Below are 16,412 nucleotides of genomic sequence, written 5' to 3'. Positions count from 1 at the left end.
CATACCTGTGAGTTCCAGCCTGCCTATGATGTGATCTTTCCATACTATCAAACCTGCGAATCTCCAACTTGTTTAGCCAGACCCCACAATCACATCACCAGTTTCATGTAATAAATCTCATACGTGTTAATCCGTATATAGTATACACATCAATGTATATGCATGTGTGTGTGCGCATATGTGTACACACACACACCCTACTGGTTCTGTTTCTCAGGCTGAACCTTGACTGACACACAGGCTGAAACAAAAAATCTTAAATTAAAAAACCTAACATTTGAAATCTACAAGATTAAATTTAGTATAAATTTAAACTTTCAAATGAATTTGTTAACCTCACAGCATTTATAGTTAAGAAAATATAATTTTTTAAGAAATTATTACAGCCTAAAACTATACTAAAAGGTTTTTGAAAATTAATGTTTAGATTCCACTACTCATTTTACCATTTTGGGGGGTTTTATTTCATTAATTTCAAACTTTATCTTTACTAATTCCCTCTCGGTTTCTTCTGATTTGTTATTTTCCTAAATATATATTACATTTTAAATTTTTAAAAATAAAGTCAGTTTAAAAAGAAGATCTGGACTTATAACAGTAGCAGACTAGATGTTTTAGACCCACTGAAAACAATTAAAAGCATCAGATGAAATAAATTTTTAATGTGCTAATGAGCTGATCAGAAAGTAAATACCAATGGTGAATGAACATTTTAAAAGACGCTAGACCTCACTACTAGAAATGCAAATTAAAACGCTAAGATAGATAGCCCTTCTCAACAACCACACTGCTTTTTCATACTGCTCATGGGGTTCTCCAGGCAAGTATACTAGACTAGTTTGCCATTCCCTTCTCTAAGGAAGAAGCTGGGAAAGACTGAGGGCAGGAGGATGAGATGGTTAGATGATATCACCAACTCAACGGACATGAGTTTGAGCAAGTCCAGGAGACAGTGAAGGACAGGGAAGCCTGGCAAGCTGCAGTCTGTGGGGTCACCAAGAGTCAGATACGACTTAGCAAACAACAACCACGCTGGCGAAAACTTTAAAAATTCTGGTAATGGTAGTGTTGCCAGAGATGTATTAATAGAACAAGAACACATAGTACTACTCGCAGGAGAAAATCATCACAAATGCTTTAGAAAACAATTTGCCACCAAACCTAGTAAAGTTGAAATTGCCCATATATATCCCATGACCCAGCAGTTCCAATCAAGATTCACAGCTGAAACTCTGATATATGTGCACCAGACGATATTGCTGTTCAGTCACTAAGTTGTGTTCAACTCTTTTCATCTTTTTTGCATGTATGTGTCCAACTCTTTGTGACCCCATGAACTGCAGCATGCCACACTTTCCTGTCCTTCACTATCTCCTGGATTTGCTCAAGCTCATGTCCACTGAATCGGTGACATCATCCAACCATCTCATCCTCTGTCGTCCCTTCTCTTCCTGCCCTCAATCTTTCCCAGCATCAGGGTCTTTTCCAATGAGTTGAGATATAAACAAGGAAATTCATAACCACATTGTTTGTATAGCAGATAATGTAAATGTCCTTTATCAATAAAATAGGTAAATAAATTATATATTCATGCAATGAATACAGCAGTGAAAATAATGAACCTTCTAACATAGTAATATGACTGAAATTTATGAAAATAACACTAAGCAAAAAAAAAAGTCTCAGAAGAATTCAATTTACATACAGTTTAGAATTCCATTTATACAGTTTAAAAATATTTTATAATATATCCAAACAATGTATTATAAAAAGACATAGATATATTCAATAAAACCATAAAGGAAAACAAGGGGATAAAAAGCATAAAAGGTGCTAAGGAGAGGAGGAGATGTGGAGGGATGCTTACAGAACTTCAGTGGGTGACATTCTATTTCTTGTACAAGATGGTGAGTATGTGAGTATTTGCTGTATTGCTATTCCTATATTATCTAAATATTGTTTTGCACAATCCTCTAAATTAATGTCATCCCCAATCTCAAAGACATGATCATAGAACATGACTCAAACAGAAGTTATTTAATACTAGAACAACATTTTAATGAAAATAAGATGCTAGAGTAAGTTTATAAAAAAAAAAAAACCTAGTGTGTGTGCTAAGTCACTACAGTCATGTCCGACTCTTTGCAACCCTATGGATTGTAGCCCACCAGGGTCCTCTGTCCATGGGATTTTCCAAGCAAGAGTACTGGAGTGGGCTGCCATTTTCCTCCTTCATCAGGGGATCTTTCCAACCCAGGGAAGGAACCCAGGTCTTCTGCACTGCAGGCAGATTCTTTACCATCTGAGCCACCAGAAAAGCCCTAATATTAGAACATTTTAATGAAAATAAGACGCTAGATATTATATAAGTTTATAATAAGAAAAACCTAGACTACAATACTATTTATGTGAAAATTTCAGATGAATTTGCAACCCTCTATGCTGAGCATTTTCTGGAAGATAACATGACATTTTGGTAATAAAACTCAAGTTGAAAAAAGTAATGAGTAAATACTGTTTTGCAGTCACTCAACATTTAGTAAAAATTTCAAACCATTAAAGGAAATATCTTTTCAATATAAGGGTTCATTTTACTTCTTATATATAATTTTTTATGTATAGCAATAATAATAAAGAGAAAAATATTTTAAAGAATTAGTCTGCAAAAGAAAAAAATCTAATGGGATAATATACATTATTTTAATCCATGTGAAATAAAGTAGCCAATATATTTTGTTGAAAAGGGAAAATTATAAAGTCAAATTATACATTATTTTTTTTTAATGATCTCTAAGATGCCCACCTGTGCTAAAAATGGAAGTCTCATATTTGCTATGTCTATTCTAAACTATAAGTCACACGAGGGAAATTCTTAGTATCCTGTTCACTGCTATGTCCCAGCAACACTTACTAAATTAATTGTTCAGGAGATTATTTCCAAGAGAAAAACTGTACAAGTAATTGTTTTGTGAATAATAAAATTCACAAGAGTAAATTATTTCAACCAACCTGTAATGATACAAGTTTTCCTTCCAGATTTTCTGCTTTTTTCTTCCATTCAGCAACAAGCTGTTTGTGCTTTTCTAGTTCAGCAGAATACATAGCTTTTTCCTCTAAAGAGGAGAAAAAAGTTACATTAGCATTTTATAATTGTGTGATAAAATTACAATTTTAAACCACTTGAAACTTTAATAATACAACAAAAACATTAACAGCTCAAATGTCTCAACAAGAAAATTATATATGCCTTAGTAGTGATGTTCAGTTCAGTTCAGTTGCTCAGTCGTGTCCGACTCTTTGCGACCGCATGAATCGCAGCATGCCAGGCCTCCCTGTCCATCACCAACTCCCAGAGTTCACTCAGACTCACATCCATCAAGTCAGTGATGCCATCCAACCATTTCATCCTCTAACGAGATCAGTTTCCTCTGCTTAAATCTTTCCCCAGATCTTGTGAACTTTCCTTCCCTTCAGAACTCTATTCAAATATCAGTATTTCCTCTTTAGCAAAGCTTTCTCTATGGCCTCAGCCACTATCACACTACCTTGTACATTTAAAATTCAAAACTGTTACATTTAATTCTTACATTTAAAATTCAAAATTTCAACCACAGGGGTAACCCTGATATGTACACATGTACAAATGTAAAGGTTTGCTCAGTCACAAACCTATGACTTTCGTTACTTCGGTAGCATCAGGCCCTCTAACCCCCTCCTCCCTACTAGCAGTTCATTCATTCTCAGGAATTACTGAATGTATGAACTAACACATGGATGGGTGAATGATCTAAAGGGGGTAAATCTAAGGATGGGAAGTAGATGTGAAAAAGTGTATTTGGTTATCAGGGTACCATTCACAGGACCAGGTCGTATTACTACTATGTGTCTAGAAAGGTACTTTCCACCCAAATGAGAAAATGCAGTTAAAGTATAGATGAACAGCTAAGAACAAATTAACCAATATTTCAAAGGACAGTAATTATTGATGATTAACTCTTCAAAGTGGATTCAACCTCCAACTGACAAAGGACCGTATAGTCAAAGCTATGGTTTTTCCAGTAGTCATGTACGGATGTGAGAGCAGGACCATAAAGAATGTTGAACGCTGAAGAATTGATGCTTTAGAACTGTGGTGCTGGAGAAGACTCCTGAGAGTCCCTTGGACACCAAGGAAATCAAAGCAGTCAATCCTAAAGGAAATGAACCTTGAATATTCATTGGAAGGACTGATGCTGAAGCTGAAGCTCCAATATTTTGGCCACTGATGCAAATAGCTGACTCACTGGAAAAGACCCTGAGGCTGGGAAAGACTGAAGGTAGGAGAAGGGGGCGACAGAGGATGAGATGGTTGGATGGCATCACCAACTCAATGGACATGAATTTGAATCAACTCCAGGACATAGTAAAGGATAGGGAAGCCTCGTGTGCTGCAGTCTATGGGGTCACAAAGAGTCAGACATGACTTAGCAACTGAACAACAAGTCTATCATAACACAGGTAGAAGGTGAGTGATAATTAATATAAATTTAATGTGTTAGTGTTCTTAGTGTTCTATAACTTTGCTTCCAAAGAATCACAACACCATAAGGTATGCCTCTTTTGTAACTGGAAAAACTGCATATCAGGCTATCATCACAAGTGTTTTTTTAAAATGAACACTGTTTCCAGAACTATATTATGAATATGACCATATTACTGAATACCATAAAAACTTTATAACCATTCATTAGTGTAAAAGCTAGGCTATCATAAAGCAATAACACTGCTTCTTCATTATCAATCATGAATCATTATACCTATAAATATGAATTTTTTCACACATTTCATGTCTAGCGTTAGTAGTATATATAACATCTACAGTGTTTTTCTTATCATACAAGAGAATACTGATGTAGGCACTAACAGGCAAACAATTTATCTTGTAAACAGGTAACAGAAATTTATTGTATCTATAAATACAGTAAATGTATTCTCTCTTCCTTATGATTTTTTTGATAACATTTTCTTTTCTCTAGCTTCCTTTATTGTAAGAATACAGTATATAGTATGCTGCTGCTGCTGCTGCTGCCAAATCGCTTCAGTCGTGTCCGACTCTGTGCGACCCCACAGATGGCAGCCCACCAGGCTCCGCCGTCCCTGGGATTCTCCAGGCAAGAACACTGGAGTGGGTTGCCATTTCCTTCTCCAGTGCATAAAAGTGAAAAGTGAAAGTGAAGTCGCTCAGTCGTGTCTGACTCCTAGCGACCCCACAGACTGCAGCCTACCAGGCTCCTCCGTCCATGGGATTTGCCAGGCAAGAGTACTGGAGTGGGTTGCCATCGACTTCTCCAAGTATATAGTATACACAACATATAAAAATGTGTTAATTGACTATTTACGATATCAGTATCGCTTTTGGCCAACAGTAGGCTATTAGGAGTCAAGTGTGGGGGCTAGGGAATTCCCTGGCAATCCAGTGTTAGGACTCCACTCTTCCACTGTAGGGGGCACAGGTTCAATCCCTGGTCGGGGAACTAAGATCCCTGAATGCCACCCAGCAGCCAAAAAAAAAAAGTGGAGTTAAGTTTGGGGGGGCTCAAGTTATATGTGGATTTTTATTTGCGGGGGAGGGGGTCAGCATCCATGCATTGTTCAAGGGTCAACCACACAATGACTTTTCTTCACTGGAAGACTGGCCGTACAACTGACCTTGCTGGAAGTGCTCCAGGACCATCTGGAGGTTGGAGAGTGACAGCGCATACTGCTTCACCTGCTCCTGAGACACGGAGAGCTGCAGTGCAGTTTCCTCCCTTTGCTTGGATACCACATTCAGCTGTTCCTGCAATGATTCTACCTGTAGACTGGCCTGATGGCTTTGAACAGAAAGAATAAAAGTAAACCTGTTTCTATCTGTTTGGACACTTTAACAAGATGAAATATCCTCCTAAATATTATTGCACTAGGTGCAAGTTATACTCAAAGTATTCAGATACTTTAACGCGATGAAACCTCTTCCCTCTGTTTTTTTGGTGTGGTAAAATATACATGACATTTGCCATTTTGATCACTTATTAGTGTACGGTTCAGTAGTCCTAAGTACATTCACATGGCTGTGTAACAATCACCACCAACCATCTTTAGAATGCTTTCCCTCTTCCTAAGCAGAAACCCCATGCCCATTAAAAAATAACTTCCCCTCCCCGCCGGGCACTACCAGTCTACTTTCTATCTATGAATCTGACCTTCCCTTCATTTCATTGCATGAAATTCAAGTTAGGTTTCAAACAAACTTGAAGAGTTCCTCTGATCTTTGTTCTCTCTGCTTTTGTTAAATCAGTCATTCTTCCTGTGAAGGTGACTTTGAACAAACAGCAGTCATTTTAAACAGAATTGTGCTGATCAAGAAATGTCAGCATAAGAAAAATTCACAAATAGCCTGCAACTTTTGTTTCCAGGCTAAAACTCTTAAGGTGTAATTTATCATAAACTTATACCGGTAAGTTATAAGGGATTTTGGAAGTCATTTTGTCCAGCTCCCAACCTAACAAGCAATGGATTCTATGATACCCCCTTATTTTTAGCACTCGCAATCCTAGTGAACTAACAAATTTCCAAAGGCTATCACATTGATTAACTGCCCTAATTATGAGTTAATTAACTTTTACTATCATCTTTCTGTTTATATTAAATAATCCCTACACTTGTTCCAAATAATAAATCAAGAGAGATTTACAGAACACCTATAGGCTTATGTCACTGAGATACTTCTTTAATGTATAATTATTACATACAAAATACTGTAATAGCCTTTCCTAGGTTTTCAATACCCAGCCAGTTAAATTCTTATTCAGAGCAGCCCAATAAAGAGCAGCTCACTTTGAAGAAACCTTACCCAACAGCACCCTCTTGTGGAAAGAGCAGTAAACTGATAACCAGAAGACTTAAATCCCCTCTTCTGTCCCTGGACTTTATTCAACTTTGTCTGTTAGCAAATCACTCAATTGTAAGGATGAAATGAACTGTGATATCATTCAAAATGTTAACAAGTACAAGATATTACTATTGTTAAGGGCTCCAAACACCACAACCTTATTTTATAGATCTGAGTTACTTATACACCAAATATTTACTGGACAGCTATGAAACTATGTATAAGAATGTACACTGTGGGAAGGGTGTAAAATAGATGGCATCATTTCTACCGCCCCCGCCAGTAACTTTACACTTCACTGGCTGGGAGAAAGTGTAAAGCAGGTCAACAATTACCGATACTCCTAAGTAAAATACAAGTGCTCTATCAAAGACTCAAACATCACACTAGGGTTTGATTTTAGATTTGAGGAGTGGGGTCCTAACCAAAGAATTCTTTATGAAGGAAGTGCCATTTGAAGAACAAGTGAGATTAACAAAAAAAAACGGTTAGGGATCAGGCCCACTCTTTTTATAAAGAAAGAGTATGAGACAAAAAGTAGGAAAATAGCTCTATCTGAAGAAGTGAGTAATACAGTTTGGTTGGATGAAGATCACAGTGAGAAATAAGGCTAAGGAGGTAGACAGCCTGTGCCCAAATCATGAAGAAACTACCGTGGTTTTGAAAAAGGAGCAACAAGATCACAGGCCTACCTAAGGAAGACTATTTTGACAGTTATTATGAATGGTAAATGAAAACAGGCAGAAACTAGCAACTTTTAATTAGAGAAAATAATGGCCTGAAATTGAAAGATGATCAATTTTACAGATTGAGGATGTTTTTTTCTGCCAATGTGAAAAACATACACAAATGTTCACTCACTGCTTTAATTCTTATCTTAAACAAGTTCTTCTGAGTCTGAAGGTACAATAATATATCCAACAAAAGGGGTAGGGAGTTTGCCCTCAGAAGTATTATCCTATATTGTCTTTGCAGACAGAGATAATATCTACTATATCCTTGTATTTCTCTCCATATCATATACAGTAAAAAGATTAAAAGATGCACATACAACTAACAGAAATACAGATATGATTTTTCTGGAAGATTATTTGGCAGTATATTTCACATGTTTTAAAAACGCTCTTCAAACCAGAATTTCCATTTTTCAAAATTTACACTAAGGAAATAATCTATCATCAACACAAAAATGCCTATTTTGGGTTATCAAAACAGCACTCTTAGTAATTCTGAGAAGTTGGAACATTCTAAATGATCAATAATAAATGAATGCCTTAAAGAAATTATGACAAATACAATAATGGTATACTATGCAGCCATAAATGATACTGCAGAAACACATAGCTTAATGTGTACTGATATTCATATTATTAACTGACAGAAGCAGGTTATGAAACAGTATAAACAGTATGATCTCAACCATTTTGCTTTAAGAAAATAACATACAATATATATAGACATATACAGAAGCATTCAAAGGCACAAAAAAACACTATTTCTGGATAAGTGAGACTGTGGCTGTACGTGCTTTTGGGTTATGTGATTTTCTTGAAGTGGAAAACGTTTTTGTAAAAAGGGGAAAAAAACACTTTTATTGAGAGAAATAAAACTGAAAAATATCTAAGCAGGGACCTGGTCACTCAAAAGTTCTAGTAAGCCTAGAGTTAATTCACACTGACCTAGGCCTTCACAGGTTACATCTTTTATTCTAACATCCAAACTTTGTCCAACTTTAGATCACTTGATTAAAAATTAAACCACGGAGTTCCCTGGTGACCTAGTAGTAAGGATTCCACACGTTCACTTCCCGCGCCAGGTTCAATCCCAGGAACTGAGATCCTGTAAGCTGTAGTGCGTGGCCTGGGGCGAAGGATGGCATTAAATCACATAAATTAGTTATTGGAAAACTTGGGAAAGCTAATTAATTGGTCAGAATTTAGGCCTAGCCTCCTAAAATGATGAGAAGGACTTATCTAGGATAACAAGATTCAGAGAAGCTTTAATTGAACGCCAAATCTGGATAAGGGTTACAAACCCAAGTGAGAGAACTACACATGTACTTTGTGTCCCTGATATTGGGAAGGTTACTAAATCTCTTTACCCTTACTTTTTTAGTCTGTAAAATGGAGCTAATGAATTCTGTAAGAATAAAATGAGGTAACGTATGAAAAGCTCTTATTGAGTCTGACACTCAGGACATGTTCAGTTAATGTTAACACTAAAAAAAAAAGGAAAAGAAAAAGTTACCTTGCATTTTCCATTGCATTGGAGGATGAAACTAGCTTTTCCTCTAACATTGTGACTTTCTTTCTTAGTTTCGCCTCTCTGTCTTCTGCAGCCAAAGCTTCACGGGTATAAGAATCTTCTGATTCTAAAAGATGGTTACGCAATCTCTCTAGCTCCTGGTTTAAGCGTAATTCTTTGTCACGTAAATGTTGAACCTAAGTAGAGGACATTTCATTTATCTTTCCTCCATTAAAATCTCTCCCCTTTCCCTCCTACATGCCACTTTATTAAATCTTTTCTCCATTACTGAAGTGCATTAATTGTATACTAATTTCTCATATTGCAAGATACATTTGTGCTAGGAAAAAAATTCTCCTGAAATCATCTTGAATATGGAAGGTTTATTTTGTAAGATCTCATTCCCTATGTTGGCTATACTAAAAAATAAAACTACAAAGTACCAAGCTTTTTGTGACAGGCCACTTTTTTCAGTAAATCTTTTTTTTTTTAATACTTTACAGGTAGGAAATTTTTTTTATATCCAAGATATGCCATCTTGTTCTTTCCTTGAGGTATAATTAATTTTAGGTATACGCCATAATGATTAGATCATGGTTTTTGCTTGCAAACTGAAACAATGCACTTTGGGAGATCAAAATTCTGCTAAAGCACATCAGACTTAGACTGAGATAAAAATCAGCGAATGGAGAAACTCAGTTTACGTGATAATCTTCACAGTTTTCTTACTTAGCAGTTTTTAAGATCTTGCTTCTTTAAAGTGAAAGCATACCTCATTCTGTACAGCAGTGTTTTCCATTTGTTTCTGTTTCAGGGCCAACATGACTTGGTCTCTCTCCTGTTGAAACATAACTGTCTTTTCCTGCATTGACTTAACTGCATTTAAAAGCTGATTTAACTCCCCAGTCTTGCCCTTTTGGAAAGAAATAATTTTAGCTTTAAAGAAAAATACGTTTTAAAAAGACATTTCTTCACTAAATAATTTAAAAATTCAGTTAACTATGTCAAAGTCATCAAAAACAAGGAAAGTTTGAGAAACCATTACAGTCCAAAGGAGCCTACGGAAACATGATAACTCAATACAATGTATTCTGGATGGGACCCTGGAATAAGGATATCTGCTAAAAAACTGAGAAACTTCAAATAAAGTATTAATTTATCTAAATAGGTTCATTATTTGTAGTAAAGGTACCACAGTAACATAAGATGCTAAAAACAAGGGAACCTGAGTGTGAGGTATATGGGAAGGCTCTATCTCCCCAACTTTTTAATAATCTAAAACTATTCTTAAAGAAAAAGTTTTATTTTAAATGCTTTAAAAAAGGACTCAAAGGACACAATCTCCTCAAATTTATCCTACACAACAAAGTGTACACAAACCCCCAAATTGCCCAAAAGTGTGTGTGTGTGTGTGTGCACGTGCGCACACGCACACGTACTTGCCAGCATTTATCAAGCATACACAACTGTTGTTAGGGAAGTAACAGTGCCAAGTTGCTGGCAGAAGAGAAAAAAGGGAAGTCATTTTACATGCACAGTCTATTTTAAAAGAACATTTTGGCAACAGTTTAATGAAAGCAACTCAGGAATGATATCTTGCTAGACTGCTGTGAAAATTTATTCCTGAATGCATTCCTTACAAGCACAATATATTAAAGACTTTCATTGCAAAAGCAGGGCCGTGAATTTAAGATGATAGCTGGAATTCTAAAAAGCACAAAGTGTCAGCCTGTTTACAGCCAATTCTTTTCTCTGTATGAAATATGCATATTGTCTGAATCTATTAATAGATTGGTATTATTTTTACATTTTCATGTAAACTTTCCATTTCTTTAAGAATAAATTACAAGTCCCTCAAGGCAAATCATCAAAACCAAAACATAAAACCATCTGTTCCTTTTATCTCAACACCCCCTCATGGAAAAGGCAGCCAGTATTTTTCAAATAGTTTTTCAGTTAAATTTTTTTCATACTAGAGAAAGTAAAAATGCTTGAAAATTAGAGCTGAAGACCTCCTGTTGAGAACACAACTTTCTCCCTAAAGAAAAATGCTATTTATTACATTAAAAATATAATAAAGGCACTCTTCAACTATATAGGGTATTATAAGAAATTAGTTAATGCTAATTAACTTCAATACAATACATACTTAAGTACAACTTAACTGACTTAGGAAAGCTTCCTGAAAGATAGGTGAACCTTAATTAAATCTGCATACTTTGGATCTATAAAGTCAATAAAATAGATTATATGAGATGTTAAAACTATCATACAATAGGAAAAACACATGAAAAATGAATACCTACTGACCTCCATTCCCCTATTATACTCCTACAAGCTCTTAATCGTTACACACAAATTTGGCTCGTGAGCAATAGAAAGCTTCTACCTTCTGACAGTCTTTTTAATATGGATTACAGACCAGTACCATAAAAGCTAAGAAGCTACTCCTGAGGAGAAACACACCTCATCACATCAGCGAACTTACTTAATTCCATGGCAAAGAAGGGGAAGATGATGTTAAGACTTTTCTTATTAAGTGAAAACTACATCAAAGCATTCCCAAGCTTTAATCTGAGATTCTTAAAAGAGAATTTAATTGGCAAAAGATGTTAAATTATTTTGTTGTGCCTGGTAGCATGTAAACACTCAAGAAGCACTTTTTGAATATTCCATTGTTCTGCCTCATTTCTTTTCCAAATTTCTACTACTAACAGAGTAAAAAGGCCTTACACCAAAAGAGCCCATAGCTTTGATCATAGTAAAATGTACTAGGTCTCCAACACATTCTTATCAAAATCTAACATCAACTGCCATGTAAAAATTTAAATGGATCAAAGACTACTGACACCTTAACCAATATACAACCTTTCATTTTACGGCTGAATAAACAAACCAACAAAGTCAAAACACACCTGAAGTCACATCAGTGGTACAGCTAGGATTAGAATAATTACTGAGTTCACTATGTGAAAAGTACTATTCATGGCTAATGCTTTTCAAATACCAGGCTGTGAGTATTTCATAAAAGTCAATTTAATGGGTCATACAGAACTTGTTTTTAACAGAGCATCACATGTAATGAGGGTAATTTCTGATTCCTGAAACTTTTGCTTCAGTGTTCCACACACACAAGCTTACTGTGTCACAGTGTAAAATGTTATTTCTTACTTCAGATCACTGTCAAAGATGTAGTATGTATTTCACATAACTTCCTTAAATATACAAGAAGCTCTAAAGCCAGCAGTTACTGAAATATGCCTAAAATGTGATTAAAATGCAGTAACGTCCAAGTTCTCTCTTGTAACATATTTCTATTTTCTAATGAAAAACTGCTTCTAAACTCTGTTTCTACTTAGACCATAAAGAAATTAATCTAGCACTACACATCATTGGAACTATCTAGTAATCTTGGGAAAAACTTTTCCTCAGATGCCTCTGAGGAAGATTTATTTAGAATGAAGCACAAAGCAATGGCAACCCACTCCAGTGCTCTTGCCTGGAAAATCCCATGGACGGAGGAGCCTGGTAGGCTGCAGTCCATGGGGTCGCTAAGGGTCGGGCACGACTGAGCGACTTCACTTTCACTTTCACTTTACAATGCTTTGAAGTACATATTTCTAAATGAACAAATTCATCTTCCCCTTTAAAGATAACATTGATAAAGCAGCACACTAAAATTTCTCCTCCACCCCCAAACTTCCTTCCACAACACACCATCCAGAACATACCTGCTCTTTTTCTTTCAGTAGTTGCTCAAAAGCTACAGCCTTCTCCTTCAATGAATGGCACTCAAATTCTTTTTCTCTCAGCATCATAGAAAACTTCATATTAGTCTCCTGTAATGCTTGATACTCTGTTTCCTTTCCCCTGGATGTTTCTATTATTTTTTCATTTTCCCCCTTTAGTTTACAAATGTCCATTTCTAAAATTAATGTTCTCTCCTTCAGGTTCGTTACTGCTTGCCTCAAAAGCTCATTTTCATTCACTTTGTTGGTGAGATTTTCATTCACAGCAAGTAACTGATCACTTTTGGCTTTGATCAAGAGGTCTTTTTCCTTCAGTGACTTTTGTAAGCTCTCCTGTTTCTCCTTCAGCAGCTTCATTTCTGAATCAGTCTGTTCGTGCTCTTTTCTCTCTACCTCTGAGGAAGCAGCAATCGAATCAGACAGTCTGTGATTATTTTCCTGGAGAGTTCTAATTGTCGCATCTTTTTCCTCCAGGGACCTTCTTAGCTCTTCTATTTCTTGTTTAGAAGACTCACTCGACACATCACACTTCACTGTTCTAAGAGACTCTGCTGTCTGAGAAGCAGTCGATGATTCAGGGGAGTGCTGCGGGGAAATAATATCAAGTTTCCCTAAAAGAAGGTCTTTGGTGTTGCAAAGCTGCCCTATGCTGTGCTGAACTTGTGCTAATTCCTGACCAAAATTTCTGAGCTTGGTTTCGTTCTGCTCGTAGCTTTGGATCAGGCCAGTGTAGTCCACTTGTAACTTAGAGCTGTTACTGCTGTCCACCAACACCTGGGCCTGGAGCTGGTGAAGCTCCTCCTGCAGCTGCGCAGACTCGTGCTGCATGTTCTGCACCGTGGTCATCACCTGCTGCTTCCACTCTTCCATTTTCTTGACCTGTTGTTTTAGCTTATCTCGTTCCTGTAGGAGCTCCTCAAACTGATTACTATTCACACCTCCAACCTCATTTCCACTGTTGGATGCTTGTAAAACTGTCAATAAGGTCTGACATTTTTGACTTAATGCATCGATTTCAATGTCCTTTTCTCTAATGATACGGGATAAATTCTGAATGGTTTCTCTAAACATATCTTGGCCACTACTTTCAAATCTTGTAAACAGTTTTTTATTCTCATCTTGCAGCTTATTGAGGGCTGCCTCCTTGGCAGCCACTATATCCATCATCTTGTGGTATTCTGTTTTGAGATGGCTATTCTCCCTCGTCTTCTCACTCAAAACAGCCAGCACCTGCTCTCGCTCCATAGCATAGGCCTGCAGCTGCTGTTGAAGGTAGACGACATCCTGGGGGTAGGAAGTGGAAGAAATCCGAGCATGAAGAGCTTGTATCTCCAAATCTTTCTGCTGGATAATCTGAGTTAGTTTACCAACCTCATCTTTGGACAGCTGATCAATCTGTTTAGTTAGAGATATATTCTTTTCATTCAGAAGTTTAATCTCCAACTCTCTTTCTTTTATTCCTTTCACTAATCTTTCAGTTTCAGCTTTAGATAAATCGTGTTTCTCACTTCCATTTTCTATATTAAGGCCTTGAACTTTTGTTTCTTGAAAAATATCAGAATTCTCTGTTTGAACGTCCGGTCTTTCTTCATGCAACTGGGTTTTGATTTGTTCAACTGTCTTTTGCAAATTCTTAATTTGCTCATCTTTCTCTAAAAAGAGCTGGGTGTGTGTCGTGTTCATTTGCTCATGCTGGTATCTAAATTCATCCATTTCTTTCTTCTGCTCCTGTAAAGACTGAAGCAGCTGTATTTTACTCTGGTTTTGATCTTCAATGATCTTTTGATGATGCTTTATTTCCTCTTCAAGATTATCCTTTATTATATTCAGCTGATTTACCTCGGATTCTAGCTCTGTAATACTGTCAAGGGTCTTAGGTTCAGCCACCGGTGCCGCTCGGCTCTGCTGTTCCCTCAGTCGTTCCAGCTCTTCTTTCAGATGACTGTTTTCTTCTTTCATGGAGCCAAGACTTCTGTCTTTTTCCTCTATGGATTGCCTTAAAATTTCATTTTTTCTTAGGGCTTGAGTATATTTATTTAATTCCTCCTGAAGCTCTGAACTTCTTTCTTTAAGCTTTTCAATAAAAATTTCTTTCTCATTTACAAGTTGGGTCAATTGCTTCTGCTCTTCTAAACTAGATAACAAAATTTTCTTAGTTTCCTTATGATCAGTTGCCATCTGCTCAATATTCTTTTTGAGTTCTGCTATTTCAAAGTCCTTCTCTTGATTGAGTTTAGTTAAACGTTCATGGTCTAACTGTAATTCAGAGGTGCTCAAATGACGTGCATGGGACAGTTCTTCAATGGTTTGCTCATACTTGCTTGCTTCTTCCAACCACCTCTTTTCAGCCTGACACAATTCTGCTCCTAACTGTTCTTTCTCCAGCTTTAGAGCCTCCACAACGGCATTTTTTTCCACAGCAATCAGACTGTTACTTGCAAGAGACTCTTCCAACTGACGTCTAACATCTTCACATGCTAAATTCAACTTTTCATTTTCCACTTTGAGATCAAAAGCAACTTTCTTTAAATTTTCATTGAGGCATTCTATTTCTGAAAGATTTTGCTTTAAGTTTCTGACTTCAGCTTCCCTTTCTTTAAGTAAGTTGTCCTTAAAATTACTGTCAGAGTCTTGATTAAGAGACTGCGTTAACTCATCCCTGACTCTAGAAAGCTCCTCCTCCTTTTGTTTAATATGTTCCTGAAGTTCAAAGTTCTCCTTCTGGATACTTAGATTTTGTGTGTGTGATTTATTTAGCTGGTCTACTAAATCATCAACTTTATCCTCAAGCTTCTGCTTGCTTAAATGTAAATCATTTAGCACCAGTTCACTTTGAATTAACTTTTCTTTTTGCACGTCTAACTGTCTAGTAATGTTCATTTTATCATCTTCAAGTTGATGAACTCTGGTTTTTTCATCATTTAGATCTTTTTTCAGTTTACTGATGATATTATCTCCCTCGTTTTGTTGTTTTGATAGCTGATCTTTGATCAAAATCATGTGCTGAAAGAAAAAGTAATTTGCATAGTAACTTTAAATATTCTCTCATTTTAATACCTAAAGAAAACTTTAAAAAATGTCATACATAATAGGAGAATAATTCTTAGACATTTCTAATCCTTCTTAAAACAACTTTTAAAAAATTCCTAACAAAGTTATTTACTAATTATCTTACAGCAAATCTATTTTTGGAGAGGTTAGAACTTAAAAGCAAAGAAGATAGATGATATACGTTGGTGATTTTCAATTCAAACATGGAAGCAGGGAGACAACAAACTATAGCCCACAGGCCAAATCACACCTGCCTGTTTTTGTAAATGAAGCTTTAATGGAACAAAGCCAGGCTCATTCGTTTGCATATGACGACAGCAGAGTTGAGTAGCTGCAAGTGAGACTACGCGGCATACAAAGTGGAGTATTTACTATCTTAAACTTTACAACAAAATTCTGACAACCTCTATAACTAGAGCATCACTAAAATACTGATTAAATCACAGAAATTAAATCAC

General features: G+C 36.3%; 1 protein-coding gene across 2 annotated transcripts in view; it reads right to left on the bottom strand.

Annotated features, from left to right (window-relative positions):
* The window catches only part of TRIP11 (thyroid hormone receptor interactor 11), a 68,081-nt gene that overhangs the window by 22,758 nt on the left and 28,911 nt on the right, over window positions 1-16,412 (bottom strand). For both annotated transcript variants that reach the window (XM_040256626.1, XM_040256627.1), the window contains exons 11-15: window positions 12,886-15,906; window positions 9,927-10,067; window positions 9,158-9,351; window positions 5,689-5,852; window positions 3,010-3,113 (exon numbers count right to left, since the gene is read on the bottom strand). In XM_040256626.1, the coding sequence (XP_040112560.1) occupies window positions 3,010-3,113; window positions 5,689-5,852; window positions 9,158-9,351; window positions 9,927-10,067; window positions 12,886-15,906 (3,624 nt within the window). The remainder of the gene's footprint in view (window positions 1-3,009; window positions 3,114-5,688; window positions 5,853-9,157; window positions 9,352-9,926; window positions 10,068-12,885; window positions 15,907-16,412) is intronic.

This window comes from Oryx dammah, unplaced genomic scaffold (assembly GCF_014754425.2).
Source record: "Oryx dammah isolate SB20612 unplaced genomic scaffold, SCBI_Odam_1.1 HiC_scaffold_16, whole genome shotgun sequence".
Classification (NCBI taxonomy): domain Eukaryota; kingdom Metazoa; phylum Chordata; class Mammalia; order Artiodactyla; family Bovidae; genus Oryx; species Oryx dammah.
Note: the sequence above shows the minus strand (reverse complement) of the source record. Positions and strands in the feature narration are given on the sequence as shown.